The 21,759-nt window shown below is 36.4% G+C and overlaps 1 protein-coding gene across 1 annotated transcript; it reads left to right on the forward strand.

Moving 5' to 3' along the window:
* The first annotated feature begins 1,118 nt into the window (after positions 1–1,118).
* Positions 1,119–21,759, forward strand: LOC123320365 (probable ATP-dependent RNA helicase kurz). The gene is made up of 7 exons (XM_044907662.1): positions 1,119–1,280; positions 1,365–1,541; positions 4,311–5,250; positions 9,919–10,325; positions 10,782–11,236; positions 16,469–17,207; positions 21,248–21,759. The coding sequence occupies exons 1-7, from the start codon at positions 1,206–1,208 to the stop codon at positions 21,467–21,469; spliced, it is 3,015 nt and encodes a 1,004-aa protein (XP_044763597.1). The 5' UTR covers positions 1,119–1,205; the 3' UTR covers positions 21,470–21,759.

Below are 21,759 nucleotides of genomic sequence, written 5' to 3' on the forward strand. Positions count from 1 at the left end.
GCAAGACCCCCATAATGGCGATTTTGCGTTTATGTCCTTAATAATTACGGATTTCGCGTGTCTGCCGGCCTCATCAAACATAGCATCTATCGTTGTTTGGAAAGCCTATAAAAACGTATATTAGGAGAGGTATATACAGCAAACAAAGGAAGGTCGCCAATGGAGGAGTTCCCTACATGTTGGCCAACCTAGAAAAAGGTCTTAAAGGTCTACCAACGGGGAATGATTGCTTCCTAACGAAACCTACTTCATTCTTTCCGCAATGATCAAATATAATCATGAAATTCTACCGAGCTTTCTAGAGTTTACTGTTAAAGAGAAAAAAAGATTTTCATAACCTCGATTGCTGATTGGTTGAAATTTGTGTTGGTATTACTACTTCTTGTGACAATTGACATGTTTCGATTTAGGCTATGGAGGATACCCTCCATAATTTAGGCGAAGGAGGCGCAATTCAGCAATTCATCAGAAAGGTGATGACGGCTAATGTCAAGCTCAACTGACAGAACTGGTATCCAAAGATTATAATCTTTGCTGGTAACATTAGCAGTGGCGTAACATGGCAGTAGGTAAAGTTAGGGCAAAATATAATCTGATGAGCGAGCTGCCTAGGTGCTTCACGCCCCAACGGCCCCAACCAAAATGAATACCTACGTCGTTTGGTCGGTTCTCGAGCGAGATGCATCAAACGGTCCAAAAAAGAAGCAGTAAATGCACCTCAGCTTGGAAATGGTGGCAGGAGATCCATGAGAATGAGATGAGATCAATCAACACATATTATTATAACCATTAAACCATTACCTTCCCTCTGTTCTTCTTTGTAGTTATACCTGACTGACCTCGCGACGGTAAACAAGTGAATAGAACTAATAGAAGAAGACTAACTGGTTGTAAATCTCTGCTGGACATCCTGTTGAAGTTGGTTCTGCCACCAACGGGTTGAAGTCAGGAAAGAGAAAAGAAGGAGGAGAAAAATTTTGTCTGTGATCCTCTTTGGTTAAGATTCTCTATGGTTAAGATTAACCTCTTTTGTAAGGCCTATAACCTCAAATCATAGACAAAGGAAGGTCTTCTTTCTCTATGCCTCAAATTATTTCAAACTTCATGTTCCCACGTGTTTTAAATGAAATATAATATTTCATTTCTTTCAAGTACCCTCAGCTTACGTTCAGTGAAATACTTCCAGTTCAACTATCAGTATCAAAATGCTGAAAAAAAGATTCAACTGGAAATCTAGGGAGGTGAAAAGCACAGTTATAGATGATTCGGAAACGAAAAAGGTGAATAATTTGGTTTCTTTTGCTCATTTCGAGTATAATGTGAAGTCCAAGCGTTGTGACTGATTGAAATTCTAATTTTTTCAGTTGAAAGTAGAGATAGAAGGTTCCGAACATTATGATGATGCTAATCAGTTGGTATTACCATCGAAAAAGAGGAATACGAAAACCAAGAGGCAGAAAATAGAGACTGTGAGAATACTGTCGAAAAAACAGCGAAAGCTTCTTGAGAAAATTGTGGACAAGAAAACGAAAAAGGAGAATGTGAGTACTCAAACAGTTGAAAATTAATATTGTTAAGTCATTAGGTAATGTGATCGTCGCGATCAAAATTGACAAATTAGCTATTTTATTTCATTACTGCGTATTTTTAGAAATCGGTCTCTATTCGGTTTCAATTAAGCTGCTGTCTCGAAGAGCAGCAAAAGAAAAAATTTATGTATGCTGGACACGAACATTTGGTTTTACAGCTGGAAGTTCAGCTATCCGATAGAAATACTATATTTCTTTCGCCCACCTGAACAATCTATTGTGATTGCGGAAAATAATGGGTAGAGAAAAAAAATTGCTAGTAAAGTTTATATTTATACTCCACTCACTTGGTGTGCCAAAAATCTAACCATCACTGAGATACCTGCTTTTACCTACTTTCAATTCATAATTGAATACTGATCCTGAGTAATAATCACTGGATTATTTCAAAAAAATTCTATACTCAGTTACGTTCTCCAATTCTCAAGAACATCCAGCAAATATTTGTATACTTATCACAATTTAGCAGTAGGTAACTAATTTATATTGGTTAAAAGAAGGATCTACTAAGTATCGTTACGAGTTTTAATGAAACATCTTCAGCATACAAGGTGTCCACAATAAGACTGTCAACATGATGGATTTCAAATAGATTTATCTTCTTTTCTTTGAATACTATGCCTATAATCTTTTTATTATTATAATAATACTATGATAATACTAATCAGTAAACTTCACTTCTCTTTAAAGACATATTATTATGCATATTTGTAACCAAAATGGATTTTCAGAAGGTTTTTTAATTTTTTACTCCAAATTTTAACTAATCCTGAAATATAAACTGTTATACTATTGTATTCATTTATGGTTTACCTTGTATATATCTTCGAAACCAGTACAAAAATCCTCATTATTGAATTTGAAATGTGATTATACAGTTGAAAGTAAGAAAATACAAAAATGTTATGTACTCGACTCTGTTACAGTACTTTTGGGCAATTAATAGCGAAAGGTTTCTGAGTTTCAAACTGATAATGCAATTGATAATAAATAGAAGTGAATTGTATTGAAACCTGTGAAAAACTTGAGTCTTCAGCAAGGAAATCATTCATTTCAGGAATGTTTCTTGACATTCTATTGTCTAAAAAAAATTTATAAGAAATATATGGACTTAAAAACAGATTATACGATTTTCACAGAATGAGATTTAGACTAATGGTGGTTTAACACTCATTATTTTATAATCTGTTTCAAGTTCAATTATGGATTTCATCAAGTATCGGCCACATCAATTCAATAGATAAAAAATATATATTGTGAAGATAGTTACTCATTCTTCAAATCTACCCTTAGTTACTCCGAAGAATCAAAAAGGCATCAATCAAATAAAGTACCTTCTTATCTTCAAAAAATATCCAATATTGGGATCTATTATAAACCCCTATTACAGCGAAAGTAAATATATTGCAACTCAAATGTAAAAAACTAAACAAAACAAGGGAACTTTGATTTCTTTCATTCTTTGGTGATTTCTTTGTGGAAATAACGTAAATAATAATATCCTGCGAAAAATCGGCAAATTTCCTGCTGCCAATGCGCACCTTGTATCTATTCCTTGTTGTCGTTTGATTTGTAAACAACCTTGTTTCATGACATTATCTGATATCCCAATATCCCACGTATCCAGAAAAAAAATTACACATGTACAGGACACTAGAAAGTATAAGGGCCATAAAAAAGCGCGCTTTTACTCTCCTGAATTCGTTAATTTTTCATATCAATATAAACGGTCACGGCAAGCTCAACAGGAATTTATTGTAAACTAACCGAAAAGACGCTACACAATCTTATAAGTTTGTCCCTTCACTCATAAATGGTAAGAAACAGAGAAATCTGCAAGGGGGGTAATTTTCCCAAGTTACAGTCCCAAGTCACCCGAATCTACCGGTACTAAACACAAAATGAGTTTCAAGAAACAATAAGAAGAATTTAAGAAATCATCGCAAAATGGCTCCATATTTCAATAAAGGTCGAAAATGGGCCTATTTTTCACTAAGGGTCGAAAATGGCCCTTTTTCACTAACTGAGTTAGTGAAACTGACAACGATACAAATTATGGCAAAAATGTATTTTGAACAATGTCCCTTGTTTTTCTCGTACTCTTGAAAAGCCGATTCCTAGGAAAATGATAAATTTATTTATATACGGTTAATAAAAGATTTTGACAATCAAAATAAGTACATAATAATATATAGGGTATTCCATTAAAAAAAAACTATCAAATCCTCACAACTTGGTGGGCGAGCCTGTATATTTCAGTTTATCACAATTTTGTAGATTTTTAACAGCCCTACAACTTGTGTACAAGATATTTTTTATAAACCCTATATATTTTGAAGTCATCAAAACTCTGGTAATTTTTCCTAACCCTGTATATCAAACGTTTAAGCGCATGCCGATTGAGCAACGAAAAAGACCGTTTTATCTGAGTTCTTTGATATATATTGTTATTTCACTATGAAAAGTATATTTTTGAAAACGATCAAATATAGCCAATGTCACTTACGGAAAATGTAGTTTTCTATTATTGAATTCTATTTCAAAATCGGTTCAGTAGTTCCAGAGATTTCTTCCTACAAACTCACTAACTTACAAATTTTACCTATTTCAAATATTGTTATAGATGTATAAATAGTAGTATACTGTATACTACATAATTTTGCTTGGGTAATGAAGGATTCAATTCCAGATTGTTTTTCATGAGTATCATTTATATTTTAGCGAAAAAATATCCTGGAAGAACTAGAGAAATATCGGTTGCCTAAGGAAGAACAAGATCAGCTGGTATCATTGTCATCCATACAAACCAAAGGACTCAAGCGTATATTTTTGGAAGAAAAAAATATAAATGCTCCCCCCAAAAAGCGAAAAACCCATAACGAAGAAGAAAACATTGTTGAGAATGCCAATAACCTTGTTAAATTAGATACTCCAATTAAACAAGATCCTATTGTAAAAAAAAAATATGATCCAAGTCATCTAGGTCTATCTGATAATGAACCAAGCGATGAGGATACCGAGTCAAGTGACGATGAAGTTGAAGTTAAAGATGAAATTATTGAAAGTCCCTTGCAAGAAGAAGAAGTCCAAGAAATAAAAGAGAATGCCTCTGGTTCTAAATCAGATATCAATGAAAAAAAAGATGATGATGTAGAGATTGTTGGTGAAATTCCAAAAATTATATCAGTGAAAAAGGAGAGAAAACCTGCAGTGTATGTTGATGTGATCAGGGACCCTAAAATACAAGAGCAAAGGATGAAACTTCCTATTTTGGGAGAAGAACAGCACATAATGGAGGTGATCAATTCAAATCCAATTGTTATAATATCTGGTGAAACTGGAAGTGGTAAAACAACACAATTACCTCAGTTTCTTTATGAAGCTGGTTATGCCTTAGAGAGGCAGATTGGTATAACTGAACCAAGGAGGATTGCAGCTATCTCCATGTCGGAGAGGGTTGCAAAAGAGATGAGCTTGAGCTCTAGAGAAGTATCTTTCCTGATCAGATTTCAGGGTAATGTAACAGAAGATACCAAAATCAAGTTCATGACAGATGGTGTTTTGTTGAAAGAGCTTCAGAGTGATTTTTTGCTAAATAAATACAGTGTTATCATCTTGGATGAAGCTCATGAGAGATCTCTGTACACAGATTTGTTGGTTGGTAAGTATTTTTGATGGTTTCAAAATCAATTACGATTTTTCATTTATAAAAATTCATCAAGATCTGGAAGTTGTGATTTTCTTCTGTTTGTGGCATTCAGTTGTCAAGATTCTCGAATGTTTCTGGCAGAAAAAAGAAGAATATTACCTAAAGAATATGCAATATTTCATCAAGGGAACACTGAAAACTGAAACTGATAACAAAATCATTAATCTTTTTCTATATACTGTTAATTGAAGGGAATAATTTCAAACCTGAAAATAATTTGAAAGGATTGAGAGATTTGTAATTGTTCTGGTTTTGTTTGAATTTGTCTTTTTTACATTTTCTAGTGTTTAATGAAGTATTCTGGGATTATTCATTGTAATGTAGAGCGAATCCCGCCGATTCAGGTGATAGATCAAAAAGAAGATTTATTAACACCCACTTGATATCGGATACTAAGACTTTGATTCCATTAATTTCTCAAGCAAAACCTATCAAAACAGTTTTCAGTTTCATCTGTACAAGATGTGTCACGATATCAGCAAGTTAGTGTCTCGCTGTGAAAAAAGTTTAAAGCAGTGCATTGCTTAGAATATATAATTCCATGATGAATCTAAAATTGATTCTTTTTATGTGAAATATGGCGTGACAGGAAAGTTGCCATCTTGTTGCACATTTGTCGCAGCAGCTTATTTTTGGAAAGATAAAATAAAACGATCACCCTCATGATGGTATCCATTCATCCATTCATTGCTGTATCCTGTTACCGGGAATTAATCTACAAAAAGACATAAAAAAAGAACAGACTTATAATTTCTTGGGGCTAATTGCGACTGTGTGCCCTCCTGTGACTGAAGAGACCCAACCGTGACCTACAGATCCTTCCACACTCCGGGCATCGGTAGTCACAAACCAGATCTGGCCGCCGCTGAATTCTTCTCGAGTTTCCATTATAACTGTGCACCTTAAATCTTCACTGTGACATGTCTAACGCTAGTTGTTCCCAGTTATGATTGGCATTAATTGATTTTAGGGATTGTTGTAGTGTATCCTCAAACCGCTTATACTGGCCTCCTTGTTTCCGGGCCAATTCGCCATACAGGGCTATTTTGGGGAGTCTTGTGTCTTGCATCCTCAGAATGTGGACGCTCCATCTGAGTCGGGCCCTCTTTACTTGAGTCTCAATTGTTGTAGAACTCGCGCGTAACAAGACTTCTGCATTCGAAACTTTGTGGAACCATCTGATGTGAATTATCTGTCTCAGATGACGTTGTTGCGTTTTTTCAAGCTGTTTAATATGTCGCCTGTAGGGCGTCCAGCTTTCGCTTCCGTAAAGAAGCGTTGGGAGGACCACTGCCTTGTAAACAGCTGTCTTGGTCTTCAGATTGAGGTCGTGATTTTGAAACATTCTGACCTTTAGCTTCCAGAATGCCCGTGATGGCGAATTGATACAGTTGTGTATTTCCGTATCTAGGTTAGCCCTAGTATTTATGAAGCTTCCCAAGTATTTGAACTGCTCGACCTGTTCTAGGGTTTCATTCTCCAGGCTGATATGTGTTTGAAGGCTTTCTGGGGGACCAGGATTTTGGTTTTGTCGATATTGAGTCTAAGGCCTAAAGCTTCGTATATATGTTTATAGGTGTCCAGCATTATCTGTAGATCCTCTGGGCTGCTAGCGATAAGTGCGCAGTCGTCTGCATATTGAATTTCCGTGATAACCTTTGAACGGGTTTTTGCTCTGAGGCGCTTCAGGTTAAATAGGCTTCCATCAAATCTGAATCTTATTTCAACACCTCTTACAGACATACTCATGTCAGCAATTATCGAGACAGCTATGGCGAAAATATTGAACAGTAAAGGCGCTAACACGCAGCCTTGTTTTATTCCAGAGTTTGTTGAGAAATGCTCGGTTGTAGAGCCATTATGCTGTATTCTAGCGGTGTTGTTGGTAAGAAGGCTTTTACACACTGCTAAGAATTTTTCGGGTACTCCAAGGCGTCCCATGATTTTCCATAGCGCTCTTCGAGTCACCGAGTCGAAAGCCTTACTTAAATCGATGTAGGCTGTATAAATCCTTGATTGTAGTTCACGGGCCTTCTCTTGCAGCTGTCGCAGTGTGAAAATAAGGTCCACCGTACCTCGATTTGGTCGAAAGCCGCACTCGATTTGGTAAAAGCTTTTCTAAAAGTGGAATCAGACGATTAGCCATAATCTTCGAGAGAATTTTACCGGCCACACTAAGCAACGATATGCCCCTGTGATTGCAATTTGACGTATCGCCTTTGTTCTTGTAGAGGTTGGTAACTAAAGCGTCTCTGAAGTCTTGTGGCACATCTCCTCGTTCCCAGATCTTACGGAATAGTGTTAGGAGATCATTAACGATGTCTTCATCCAGGGCTTTGAATATCTCCGCTGGAACGCCTTCTAGACCAGGTGACTTATCATTTTTCATATTTTTCATCGCACTTATGATTTCCGACATTGAGATTTCGTCATCAAGCGATGCTATCGGACTATACGCAGGGAGCTGGTCTAAAATGGATAAATCCGAGTCGTTATTTTGATTCAAGACCTGTGAGTAATGCCGTTACCTCCGAGAAGAAAAGGCCTCGGTGCTTGTGACGTATAGCGCTGTGAGGTCAGCACTGCGAGGTCTAACGTTTAACCCTCGCACCTTACGCGGATCGCGAATCGACGAATCAAAGCTTCGAACGCGAAAATCACGTGAGAGCGTCTATGGTCTATGCAAGAACCCGCCAAAAATGGCCTGCCGCCTGCCGTTCATAGACAACTCAGTTTGCCGAGTCTGAATTGCGCGTAACGGTGAAAGTTTAAATCTTTTTCGAATAATTCAGTTAATGAATAGTGAAAAGTACTCTTCAATACTATTTGTGTTGTGAGTGATATTAGGACATAATTTATAATGCCGTACTTCTGGTTGTAGAGGAAACTACAAAAATGGACCGAAAGTGCATGCATTCCGTTTTCCTACAGACCCCAAAATGTGTAGCAAGTGGATGCTTGCTATTCCTAGAAAAAATTTCAACCCATCTGTACATAGCAGATTCTGTGAGTTGCATTTTTCAGAAGAAAACATAGTCAAGTTTTCTTCAGCAACGGACTCGAAAGGTGGTGAGACCTTATCGGTTAGATTAAATTTATAATGACGAGTTAGTTGTCGAAGATAATTAAACCCTTTTAAAAAATTTGAGGCGAGGAAAATTGCTCTATCCAAAAGATTCTTTTGTTCAAATAGTTTTATATGCCTATATAATATTCAACAAAATTCTTCTCGAATTTGAAGAAACATTCCTGAACCTTCATAATAAGCGTGCATGTTTAACGCAATTCATTTTAAAATTCTTTTTTGAACACGAACTTTTGCCGGATAATAAGTGTGAAATCCATACTGGTGAACGCATTGCTAATATAGTGATAACCTGAACCACCAACACACTATTAAAAAATTATTGCGGAAAGACAAAGGACTCTTCAAGTAAAACCTATAACAGCAGGAAATTGAAAAATTTTTTAGCTTGATTACATTCGAATTTTTGTTTCCAATGAGTTTTGTCATTTACCTATGTTTTTTTCTCAGATACTGTATGATGAAATTCTTGTCGTTTTTTTCGCAGTATTCTTTAGACTGATAAGAAAATGGTTTTTGTTTTGAAACTTCGTTTTCCCATAATAAAATCGAATGGGAGACAAAGAACGAATTGCACCCTCTTTAATCAGAAAGCCCTTCCATTGCAGAATTATTGACAATAATTTCCGAATGATAAACATCCCAGAAAACCGAAAAAATTGGACAATAGACGTGAATGCCGCGCCAAAAACGTTCCACGTCTTAGGCCTCGCTATGCTGACGTCACACGACAGCGCCCAGGCCTTTTCATATCGGAGGTAACGGTAATGCTCCTTTCATCTTTCGAGGATTTTTCTATCATCAGTTAGGATAGTTCCATGAGCATCTCTTATAGGAAAGTTAGCTTTTCTGCTTGGACCATAAACAGTTTGAATAGCTTCGAAAAAACGCCTGTTGTCATGGTTATCGGCGTAAGCTTGTATTTCTCTAGCTTTTTCTTTCCACCAGCTATCCTCGCGTTTTATGTTTTTAAGACTTTTTTGGCTGCATCATCGCCAGGCTTGTTAATTTCTGTTTTCATCGCTTTGTATTTTGCCTCCAAAAGGGATGGGATATGAGTTTCGCTGTCGGCGAACCAGTCTGGGGATTTTCGGGAGCGTTCTGTGCCCAATATCTCTTTCGCTGTATTTGTAAGAGATGATTTGAAGCGGAGCCAATGATTCTCAATGTCGTCGTCGGTGGTGTTAGTCTATCTTTGACGGCAGCTGTGAAACTTTCTTTGGCAATCTAGCAAAGAGCTGGCAACACAATCTTTGGAAATAACCTAGTTTTGTGAAAGTATCTGAAACAGAATTCTAGTAATTTGTGTTTGCTGAGCTGATCTGTCCGCCATACTTCATTGCCTTGGTAAAGTTATAACGGCCGGTTTCATAATCAGACATGCAGTCCCTTTAATTTTAAAGCTTGCTACTAAAAATGACACTAAAAGAAGCTTTAAGCTTAAAATGACTTCAAATTTAATTTAACACTGGACGTAATTCTAATGGTCCATTGATTTGTTTGGATTAATAAAAATATGCTTGTTTGCTCTTTAGGTCTTCTGGCTTGGATTATCAAACTACGCGAAAAGAGAAATATACCGTTGAAGCTCATTATCATGTCGGCCACATTACGCTTACAAGACTTCACTAACAACAGGAGACTCTTCAAGACTCTCCCTCCTGTAATCAACGTAGAAAGCCGTCAGTTTCCGGTCACAGTCCATTTCAACAGAAGAACCGATGATGATTATATGAAAGAGGCATTCAAGAAAACTGTGAAAATCCATTCCACCCTGCCTGAAGGTGGGATTCTGATATTTGTAACAGGACAACAGGAAGTTCATCAATTGGTGACTAAATTGAAGAAAAAGTTCCCCTATGTAGAGTCCAAGAAAAAGGCGGAACTAAAAGAAGAGGATCAAGAAGATGAGGAAGATATCTGGGATGGTAAAAAGAAAAAGGTGAGATTCGAATCGACATGTAATGATAAAAATTGCAGATGTTAAATTTTGTTAATGTTCATCTGAATATTGCGCATTAGGAATTCAATAGAAATTGCGTAAAAATATCGGAAATTCGAAGAACCCAACTCTTAAAAGTAAGTTGGAATCTTACTTAGGAATGTTTGACACTATTGGAAAATAAAAGTATTCCTCATATTTTGTCGTTTTCGAATAATTCGATATTAAAAAATATCTTTGAAATTCGAAAAATTGGCTACTTTGCCTGGACGCAGCTCGGTCCAAAAGAAGTCACTTTTGAATTAATTGGTGATAAACAACTTTTAAGCCATTCATCTCAAAACTAGGCTGCATGGACTTGATTCACTTCAGCTCTGAACCCCTCATTTGTGATTTACCTTTTTCCTTTTTTTATAAAGTAGTGATGTTGAATTACCATTGTTGTTATTGTTACAGGGAAAGAATAAAAAGAACAAAATAATCTTGCCACGTATCAATTTGGACGATTATAGCCTTCCGCGTGATGCCGAAGTGATCTCAGACGAAGAAGACGCCTCCGACGTGGAGTCTGAGGAAGACGCGCATGCGGACGAGACCGCTTGCCACGGACAGCCTTTGTGGGTGTTGCCTCTCTTCTCCATGTTGCCGGTTCACAAGCAGAACAGGATATTCCAACCGGTTCCTTCGGGATGCAGGTTATGCGTGGTGAGCACCAACGTGGCCGAGACAAGTTTAACAATTCCGGGTATAAAATACGTGGTGGATACCGGGAAAACGAAAGCCAAATTATACGATAAGGTGACCGGCGTGTCCACTTTTAGGATTTGCTGGACAAGCAAAGCCTCGGCCGATCAAAGGGCTGGGAGAGCAGGCAGAACCGGACCGGGGCACTGCTACAGACTCTATTCCAGGTGAGTAGAACTCGAGTAATTACAAATGGAGGGTTGTCCCAAGTCGCGAGATCAATGTTTAGTTGGAACCTGTTATCCTTGATAAGATTGTTCAAGTCCCTGGTAGCATTGAGTTAGGATTCGTACATTCCGTGCCGTTTCATTCAAGGAAAATTTAAATTGTTCTATCAATAACTCGCTCACACTTGCCATGTAATCTTCATTCATTTATAATCAGTGAACTCTAATGGGGAGTCGCAGATGCTTAACATTTTCATTATTGAATAATTTTATATTCCTTCGTGGTTTTTGGTTCATTTGAAGGACTTGATCAACTCGCAACCAGTGAGAGTGAGGTGAAGTCTCTCAGGCCCAGTTTTACAATCATTGGTAACCAGTGGTGGATTGTTAACCACTACCTGTGAGTTAACCTAAGGTTTAAAAAGCTGCTCGTTTCACAACAATAAAATGAGTAATGGTTATTTGACTATCGGTTAAATTTTTTTTGTGAGGGTTGGTAATGTTTTTTGTGTACGATAGATCTACTTTTGGGTTATTACCTACTGACATTTCTTTCGTATTTCTGTGAAACAAGCTTTCAACAAATTAAGGTACATTTAAATTGATCATGAAACTGAATTACTCCCAATTATATTTCTTTATTGAAACCGTTAAACCTTGAATATTTCAATTTTCCACATGGAGTCAGCAGAGTAAATGCCATTCTGAGGCCTACTTAGCGTTACACCTGTGGTATATAATAAGTGTCTGTACAACCATTCTGAAGATGCTGTTTTAGCTCTTCTCCATTGGAAGTTCAGAAACTGTGTACCTCTGAGAGTTGGCTTTCATTTTTTTATAGGAATGCCATGGTGTTGGTACGAACATGTTGACACTATAGTTGATATTCAATTATTCTAAGCAAATTGTCTTACAGGAAATAATGTTTTTTTTTGTATTATCGAAACCGCGAAACATTGACTATTTCAGATATCGATTGAAATTTATTTTGGGAGGATTTTGCATCTCTTCATAAACTTTTTAGGGTTTTCACTCCCAATCTCTGAAACAAAATCAATTAAAAATGAAATCAAAGATTTGCTCCTGCGTAAATTCTTGCACTAATTTGTCAGGAGCAAATTAACTAGAAAAATTTGTTGCCTGACAATGAACTCAAAATAAATAACGTTGAAATTATAATTCTTTGTAACGTTTCGGAGTCTATATCAGACTCCTTCATCAGACGAAAAAATCTACTTTTGAAAATCTTCTGGAATTGTCGCTTTTTGTCTGACATTAATTGTCAACACACAGAAACAGAGACTGCACAGAAACGTTGATTCATTTAATTTTGAAATTACCGGATGACAGTTCCTTCTTTAGTAAGTTGATCCAAATATGATCTATTCCTACCGAACAATTTGCCAAATTATTATCCTGATCTAATAGAATACACGTAGACTCTTTAATTTTTCGTTTAAAATGGTCTGGTTCTGTCATTAAAATTTTAGTGTTGTCCCAATCCATCATGTGGTCTCCCGTATTAGAACAAATGTGATCTGCGATTTGCGATCGATTAATTTCTCTATTTTTAAAATTATTTTTATGTTCGCGTTTTCTTATTTCTAGAGGTCTGGACGTTTCACCTGTATAAGTTTTACCACAAATACAGGGTATGTTGTAAATACATTTTTTTTATTTTTGTTTTTCGTTCAAAGGTTTAGTTTTTGTTAATATAGATCTTAAATCATTTTGCGTTTTAAAAACAGTTCGTATGTTGAACTTCGAACCGATTCTTCTTATTTTTTCTGAAAGGCCATTAACATAAGGAATTACATTCAACAAATTTGGTTGTTCTTGACGGTTTGTTGGTTGTTCCTGATCATTATTACGATTTTGGTTAGTCATTTTTCTCTCTAAATTTAATATTGTTTTTTCAATAAAATTTTTTGGGTATTGATTATCCCTAAGAAAATGTTTAATGAAGTCAACTTCATTATTTCTAATTTCGGGTGTAGAGGAAATTAAATTAGCTCTATCATAAAGTGTTTTAATGATACCTCTTTTGACACTTATTTGGTGATTGGAATAAAAATTTAAATATCTATTTCCACATGGAGTCAGCAGAGTAAATGCCATTCTGAGGCCTACTTAGCGTTACACCTGTGGTATATAATAAGTTTCTGTACAACCATTTTGAAGATGCTGTTTTAGCTCTTCACAATGGAAGTTCTGAAACTGTGTACCTCTTGAGAGTTGGCTTTTATTTTTCTATATAAATGCTATGGTGTTGGTACGAACATTTTAACACATTAGTTGATATTCAGTTATTATTCTAAGCATATATTACTCAAAAATTTTTTTTTTTATATTATAACTCTGAAATATCGAAAATTAAAATTTCAATTTTCCAACAACCAATACATGCGAAACGCGTCCTAATCAGTAATCTCTAAGAAACGCTGAATTGTCTTTCACAGAACTCAAAAAATGTTATCTATTCAGAAAAGCAAACGCCACGAACATTCTATGTCCAGTTAACTCTTAGTTAACTCATAAAATTTTCGGGGTTAAGTCAACCACAAATTAACTTTAGGTCAAACGGTAAACCACACATTGTGAAGCAAAATTTTTAATTTAACCAGTGGTCACTACATAACTTTGGGTTAACCATATATTGTGAAACTGGTCCTCAGAGTATTGAAATTCGTCTATATTTTGAACTTGAACAGACTGACAACTGGTGTATTCAAAATAAGTTTGACTATACGACACAATTATGGTGAAGCAACATCAATACATTCAGAAGTGGGATTCTTCTCACTTTTGGATAGCGCCAGTTCTCAACCTGTGGAAAGAAGCTCTTAGGTCTAGCGAAACATCATAGAAATTATGCGGTTATTAAATTAAACTAACGGCCGGTTTCATGATCAAACCTTAACGTCCAGTTTCATAATCAAATTAAACGTCACTTTAAGCTTAAAGCTTCCTTTACTGTCATTTTTAGTAGGGTTAAAGGAGGCTTTAAAATTAAAGGGACTTTAGGTTTGATTATGAAACCGGCCGTAAGTCCCTTTAATTTTAAAGCTTCCTTCAACCCTACTAACGTCCAGTTTCATAATAAAATTTAAAGTCACTTTAAGTTTAAAGCTTCCTATACTGTCTTTTTTAGTAAGGTTAAAGGAAGCTTTAAAATTAAAGCGACTTTAGGTTTGATTATGAAACCGGCCGTTAAAATGACTGTAAAAGAAGCTTTAAGCTTAAAGTGACGTTTAAGTCGATTATGAAACTGGACGTAAGTCCCCCAAATGAAACAAAAATACTAAAAGTATACAGGTGTATTTAAAGGTGAGGCTTTTTCAAACAAAAGGTAGAACTGGTCAAAATAAAGCGTTTCACCAAAACTTACATATGAGGAATAATTCAAAAATAATTACCTACTCAAATAGATCCTAATACAACCGTAGATTATTTGTGATCTGAATTATCGCAAAGCAACGGAAAACAACTTATTGCGTGGTGACTGAATCAACAACCAAACGAGGCTTGTTCGTAGAGTGGTTCACAACGGTTGTGAACTGTACAGAGCAAACGCAAATGGATTTTCGCTACTCTAAAATGGAACTGCGCTTGTTCTGTACAGTTCACAACCGTTGCAAACCACTCTACGAACAAACTGTTTCGTTTAGAATATTGACTAGTTCGATTTTTGTTTCAGAATAAAAATGGGATGCCGATTTTTTCATTATTTTGTAAATTAACGATTTTATGAAATGGCTCAATTCGATACCAAACGTATAAAAAATAATTCGGATACAAGTGTAGGAAAAAAGAATATTAATTCAAGAACTCACCAATAAAAATCGTCTAAATTATTCACAATCGTCATAACAAACATCTTGTTCCAACCCCAACAATAATCTTACTCGACCTGAAAATAGGGTGAAATAATATCAATGTGTCCCATTTTTCTAAGGCCCGTTTGCACCAATACCCCCTAAAACGAGTACGTTTAAAGTTAATGGATGCTTAATATTATTCCTAGATGCACGACTGTGGCTTAACATAATCTTAAGTAAGGGGCCCTTAAGTTTTTATATCTAGTGATATTTCTGTTTTTTATTTTGGTGCAACTTCATCCTAGTCCAATAAAGCTATTTCATTGGTTGGCCGATAGCCGATGATCGTTGTCATTTCATTAACTAACTTAATTGTACTGTCAGTCAGTTTCAAGTAAATCATTATATTATTTATCAAAGAGTAACAACTTTTCGTTGTTGAATTAGTATTATTATTTATAATGATAAGGATTGTCAAATAAAGGGTACCTTAGTTCATACAAGTACAACACTTTTCTTGTAAGGTCTTGTGTGAATTTGTTTTATTAATGTTGAAGAGGAGCGTGAAGAAAATGTCCTCATTGTCCTTGTTAATACGAATAAGATGAATGATGGTGGTAATCTACAAAGGGCACTCAACTTCTCAACAGAAGAAAAGAGTTTGTGACACAAAATTGTAAATTGAAAGACTGATGGCAAAAAAAGAGGCTTGATATTCAATAATGAATTCATTCAATTTTCGAAATCCATCAAAAATGGGAAGTTCTGCAGCCAGTTCAACAAATTATTCTATGTTAGAGTCCTAACCTCAAATATTTAAGTGGTCATTACAGGAGCGCTTGAATTTAAGGTTAGCTTTAGCCATTTAAATGTCACTTAACAGTTGGTCCAACGTAATTTAAGTTAAGAGTTCATTTTAAGGGACACTTAACACTCAGCATGTTTGGTGCAAACGGGTCTAAGACTGTTTTCACCTCAAATCGCACTATACAACAATTTTTTAAATGAACTAATGCAATTAAACGGATAAACTCGGTTGTACCGAACCATTGTAAACAATGTCGGTTCAGCCATATGTTTAATATGTTTCGTTTTTCCTATGCCAGAGTAGCCTTCCACAGTCCGCACTTCAATGTAATGAAATTTTGTCGAGATACCGGGGGTTATAGCCCCGCCATCTTGAATACTTCACAAAAAAGCTACACCTTTGGAAACGCTCCGTATATGACTCAGTAATTCAAGTTTTGAAGATAAAATAATCAGAACTGAATGTATTACCAAGGGCATATTCCTGGGGGGTGTAAAGGGGGTAATTTGACTTTTAACCAGTAATCACGCCTCTCTGTTTGTAATTGGAATCGAGGAGCACTGTTGATTTCCGGAATTCTCATCTAACCTAAACATTTTTTTTCAGTGCCGTATATAACGATACCTTCGTGAATTTCGAAGAGCCGGAGATACGAAGGGCCCCCTTGGACGATCTTATATTAAGAATGCGAAGCATGAAGATCACGTCCATCTTGAACTTCCCCTTCCCCACCGCTCCAGACCTGCTGCAGATGAAGGTCGCCGAAACTAGGCTCAAGATCCTCGGTTTACTGGATGAACACACAGGCAAGATCACCAAACTGGGGAAACATGTGTCCAAGTTCCCCCTGTCACCCAGGTTCGGCAAGATGCTGGCACTCAGCTTCCAGCAGGACATCGTCCCTTACACCATAATGCTGGTGGCGGCGTTGTCGGTGCCCCAGCTGCTGTTGGAGGGATCGGGCGAGACGAAGGGAGCCGAAGGCGGTCGCAGCGATGCCGAGAGGTGGGCGGCTACGCGGGCGAAATGGGCGGGAACGGGTAATTCGTATCTGCTGGGCGACAACATGGTACTGTTGGCGAGCGTCGGCATGGCGGAAGTGGCCCACGCCCAGGGCAAGCTGGAGGCGTTTTGTTTCGAGAACGGCATCAGACAGAAGGCGCTGTCCGAGGTGCGTAAGTTGAGGGTGCAGTTGACCAACGAGATCAACACTAACCTCCCGGAGGCCGATTTGACGGTCGACCCTAAACTGCCGCCGCCTACCGATCATCAGGCCAAGATGTTGCGTCAGATTTTGTTGCTGGGTTTGGGGGATCAGTTGGCGAGAAAAGTGACGATAGATGAGGTGAGTGTGATTGTCAGCTGCCCGAAGGTTGGGCGGATAAACTAACTGATCGTTATATGTATTTCATCAACATTCCGATAACTAGTCTGTAAAACTGCATCGTTTTTATAAATAAAAAACAAATAAGAAGGATATTTTTCAAAAAAAAAATAATCAGAAGGAACCATAGAATTTACGGGGTCCACTAACTTCACGTTATTCGACTAACGCCGATGCCAACTGGGATAGCTCGAGAACGGCGTGAGACATGAGCGTAACACTCGATTGGGCATTCGCGATTTAAAATGACCAATGACGCGTCGTTTCGCATCCCTCAAGGTTTTTGATTCTAATGAATTTTATAGCATTTTTTCGAGTGAACGAAACATGAACATTGCACTACGGTCATGGATGGTTTTAAGAGCATATTTTTTACAATATATATCGATATTGTAGATCTACTGACTAACTATACTCCATTCACTTTTATTTCAGCACTCGGTTGGCCATGGAAATTTGACACATTTCACTCTGAATAGTACGGAAATGTGGGGTTATGACGCTTGTTAAAACATTTTTGGGTTTTAAATCAACGATATGTTGCTCGTTCTACGTGAAAATTTCTGTTATTACGTATTTTATCACAATGTCGAATCTCTTCGGAAAATATGTAAGTTTATACAAACTGATTGAGGCATACCAAATCCAGTTATTTGCATGGAAAATACAAGAGATCAGTATAATATCATAATAGGCACTAGCTTGAGGAAAGTTAATGTTCGTTTTCTTCTTTGGCAAAAGATTGAATACGTTACTTCAGTTGTAGATTTCAAAAATATTAACCCGAAGATGAAATGCATATGATGCAGTGGTTGGTATTGAGTATCTCCCGAAGTAATCAACAAATAATTACAAGAATGTTGAATTCTTCAACAAAAATCATCTTGCATCAATATATACTTATATTAAGGAATTAAGGCCCGTTTGCACCAACTCCTCTTAAAATGAGTACTTAACTAAGTGTAGCTTAAAGTTAATGGACGCTTAATTTTATTTCCAGTTGCACGACAGCGGCTTAACAGAATCTTAAGTAAGGGGCCCTTAAGTTTTGCTATCTAGTGATATTTCAGTTTTTTATTTTGGTGCTACTTCATTCTAGTCCAATAAAGCCTTTTCATTGGTTGGCCGGTTCAAAATGTTCTTTGTCATTTCACTAACCTAACTTTATTGTCCTGTCAGTCAGTGTCAAGTAAACTTTTATATTATTATCAAAGAGTGGCAACTTTTTGTTGCTGAATTGGCATTATTATTGATAATGAAATGGATTGTCAAATAAGAGGTACTTGACGTTATTAGAAAAACAACCACAGCAGTTTATGAGTTCAACAAATTATTTTAGGTTAGAATCCCGCCCTTAAATACCTAAGTGGTCATTACAGGAGTGCTTAAATTTAAGGCTAGCTTTAGCCATTTGAATGTCACTTAACAGTTGGTGCAAAGTAATTTAAGTTAAGGGTTCATTTTAAGGAACACTTAACACTAAAGGCGAATTTTGGCGCTAGTGGTTAACTATGGTTAGGTTGTAGTTACTTGGGTAACCACATTTTGGCGAAGATAACCATGTAACTATGAGGTTTTAATGACGTCACACGAAGTTAACCACGTAACCTTCCTCTTGAGTAGGGTTAATGGCGTGGTATGTCATTGAACTCTATTAGAACCCATAGAATTCGATTAGGTATGTATGTCTATCTCCTTTCAATGAGTGAAATGGAATATTGGACCATTGATGTTATGTGGGATTCACAAAGTTTTGAAGAGATGGATGCTATAATCGAAGATTAACCTTCCTCTTCGATATAACGTTATTTTTATAAATGAAATTCAATTTCTGTACCAGACAGAAAAGAAATAATAAGGGAACTGGGAAGATAATCCGTTTAATTAAGTTTTCACTCTTTAAGCAAAATTGAAATTTGAATTTGATAATTTTGATTATTCTTAAGCTTATGAATTATTATTTACTAAGTAGGTATGCTGAGTATGCTGAGGTCTTGGTCGGATTCAGACCTTTTGGATGATTTTTTGCTTTGATAGACTTGATAAAACCCTAAGCTATTTGGGATGTATACATATATACATAGTATATAGGGTCCATGTACTACGTCAAGTAAAAATATTAATTAATGAGTATCTAGACGATCAAATGGAAAAGTATCTGTGTAGATAGTGAAATAATGAATCCTCAATGTAAAATCATTTTTATCTATAACAAACTCACAAATATAAAGGAGTGTAAAAAAACGGTATTTTAAAAGGCACGGTTACTAATAACTTTTAATATTACAGATCTTCCTTTAAACAAAGCAATGGTATTTTCAATTCGTGTCGTTACAGAGAGTAGAAAATTGAAATGCTTCTCCTTGGCCCTTGAATTTCCACTATCACTACTGATATAAAAATTTTTGCTGCTCATTATTTGAGAAACATGAAGCTTAAAGGCTGATTCATGCTAGACCGTGTCGGAGCCGGGCCGGGACCGACTCCGGGCCGTTGCAATGGATCGCCACTATGAAAACACGGGCACGGCACGTGTCCCAATCGGTGTAGTGTGGATGCGTCAATTGAAATTGCTCATATAATTATTTTACCGTGTCCCGTCCGGGTCCCGGCCCGGACCCGACACGGTCTAGCATGAATCAGCCTTAAGTTCCCAACTGGTGAAAGATATGTGTGAATTTGAATTCATATTCCATGTCTCTTTCCATATCATTCAGATTATCAGATGTTCATCGATATGGACACATAAACCAATGTTCGCAGGGATAAACAAGTCCTTCTATCATTTGGTACTTTCCATAAAAGTATTTATCTTCTCCTTGTTGAAACATATTTTGATATGGTTTCTCTTTCCTTATTCCTCTAACCTCAATTTATTAATTTATTTGGAAATCCATTAATCGAACAAATCAGACAGAACTGCTAGTTTGACACCTTCCAATAAATGTCATCAGTAACTATGACGTCACACATAACCATAACCATAGTAAGCTGTGGTTACAGCGCCAAAATTCGCCTTAAGTGCGTTTGGTGCAAACGGGTCTAAAGGAAGTTTCAAGTCAAGATGAACTTCACCTTTGAACAAAAATTTCACATGAATAAACAATTAACAGGACAACTGGCGCGTATTTGTGGCTGTTCATCTTAATACATTGATATAATAATAATAATAAAAATAATTAGGTATTTATTGGTACCCCAAAACATTTACAATGTATAGGACAAGTCAAATGTTAGTTTCGGGAACTTATTCTACGATGAAATTCATCGAAAATCCTGTAGTAAACTTTTCGCATTAATTCACTCTAACATAAAATTCCCAAATGCCTCCACTTTTTTGGATCTCCCAATAGAAGGAAATTCTTTGTCATCCTCTTCATTGACAATATTTCTGATTGTGGAAATATTCAGCTGAAATATAAGTCGTTTAGATTCAGATGAAACGTTATATAAATTCAATCACATTGAATATGTTCCCTACCGTCTGACATATTGTGGATTTTAGAATATCAGGGTATAACTATTTGAATGAGCGGACCTGAATTCTAAATAGCACTTCCTGAAACCCTGTCTCACTTTCGGCATTTTCGTAATAAAAATTGATATTAGTTGTGGCAACGGCGTTATGACATTAACGACATTTCATGAGTGCCAACCTTACTCCATTTTAGTTACAAAAACTTGAGAAAATTATTTCATGGCCAATCGACTGCTAAAATAAATGTGAATGGAGTATAGTTTTATGCTAATTAATCTATTTTACCGTATGGAAAAACGAAATCGAATGCATACGGTAACTCTTTCCTCGTTTCGAACAGTTGCGGCGGATTGAAATTTCAATTAAACAGATCCTGAATTTAAGCATTGAGGAAAACTAGAAAAATATATTTGAACACAAAATTGATACTTGATCAAATCAAAACTGAAATATCGTTACATGGTGTATTTCACCATATTTAAATGATTTTAATTTTGATTAAAGTTTTATTTTTACTTTATAGGTACCTACTGGAGAATCAAACAAGTATGAATATGCATACCGAGTGGGCAACATGGAGGATCTAGTATATCTCCAGAAAAGCTGTGTCCTTCGCAGGACGGTTCCAGAATGGGTGGCCTTTCAGGAGCTGTATAAAAAAAATAAAATATTCATGCGTGGAGTGGCAGCTGTAGAAGCGGAGTGGCTGCCACTCTATTACCCACATAAATATGGCGGCGACTGATGCGGATGTGTCGGATCGTGATGGTGACGATTGTGCAAATAAGGGTGAAAATACGAACTCAAAAATATTCAAGTGTTGTGCAAAACCAGCTAAAGCATGCGTTTGCAAAAACTGCTATTCCATTTTCCATGATAGTTGTATGAAAAGGAATAAAAACATCGAAATTATTAGTGAACTACTAATTGAGTGCTGTTCAGCAAGTGAAAACTCAGAAATTAATCACAATCCAGAGTGTGAAAATGAAGAAATTAAGCAACTGAAAATTGAAGTGCAATATCTTGAAATGTTAA

Source organism: Coccinella septempunctata, chromosome 9 (genome assembly GCF_907165205.1).
Source record: "Coccinella septempunctata chromosome 9, icCocSept1.1, whole genome shotgun sequence".
NCBI classification, from domain to species: domain Eukaryota; kingdom Metazoa; phylum Arthropoda; class Insecta; order Coleoptera; family Coccinellidae; genus Coccinella; species Coccinella septempunctata.

Excerpts from the sequence above, each read along its gene's own strand:
- LOC123320365 (XM_044907662.1), top strand. The coding sequence starts at position 1,206 with ATGCTGAAAAAAAGATTCAACTGGAAATCTAGGGAGGTGAAAAGCACA. Across the intron at positions 1,542-4,310 it reads AGAAAACGAAAAAGGAGAAT|CGAAAAAATATCCTGGAAGA; the intron begins GTGAGTACTCAA and ends TTTATATTTTAG. Across the intron at positions 11,237-16,468 it reads TGCTACAGACTCTATTCCAG|TGCCGTATATAACGATACCT; the intron begins GTGAGTAGAACT and ends ATTTTTTTTCAG.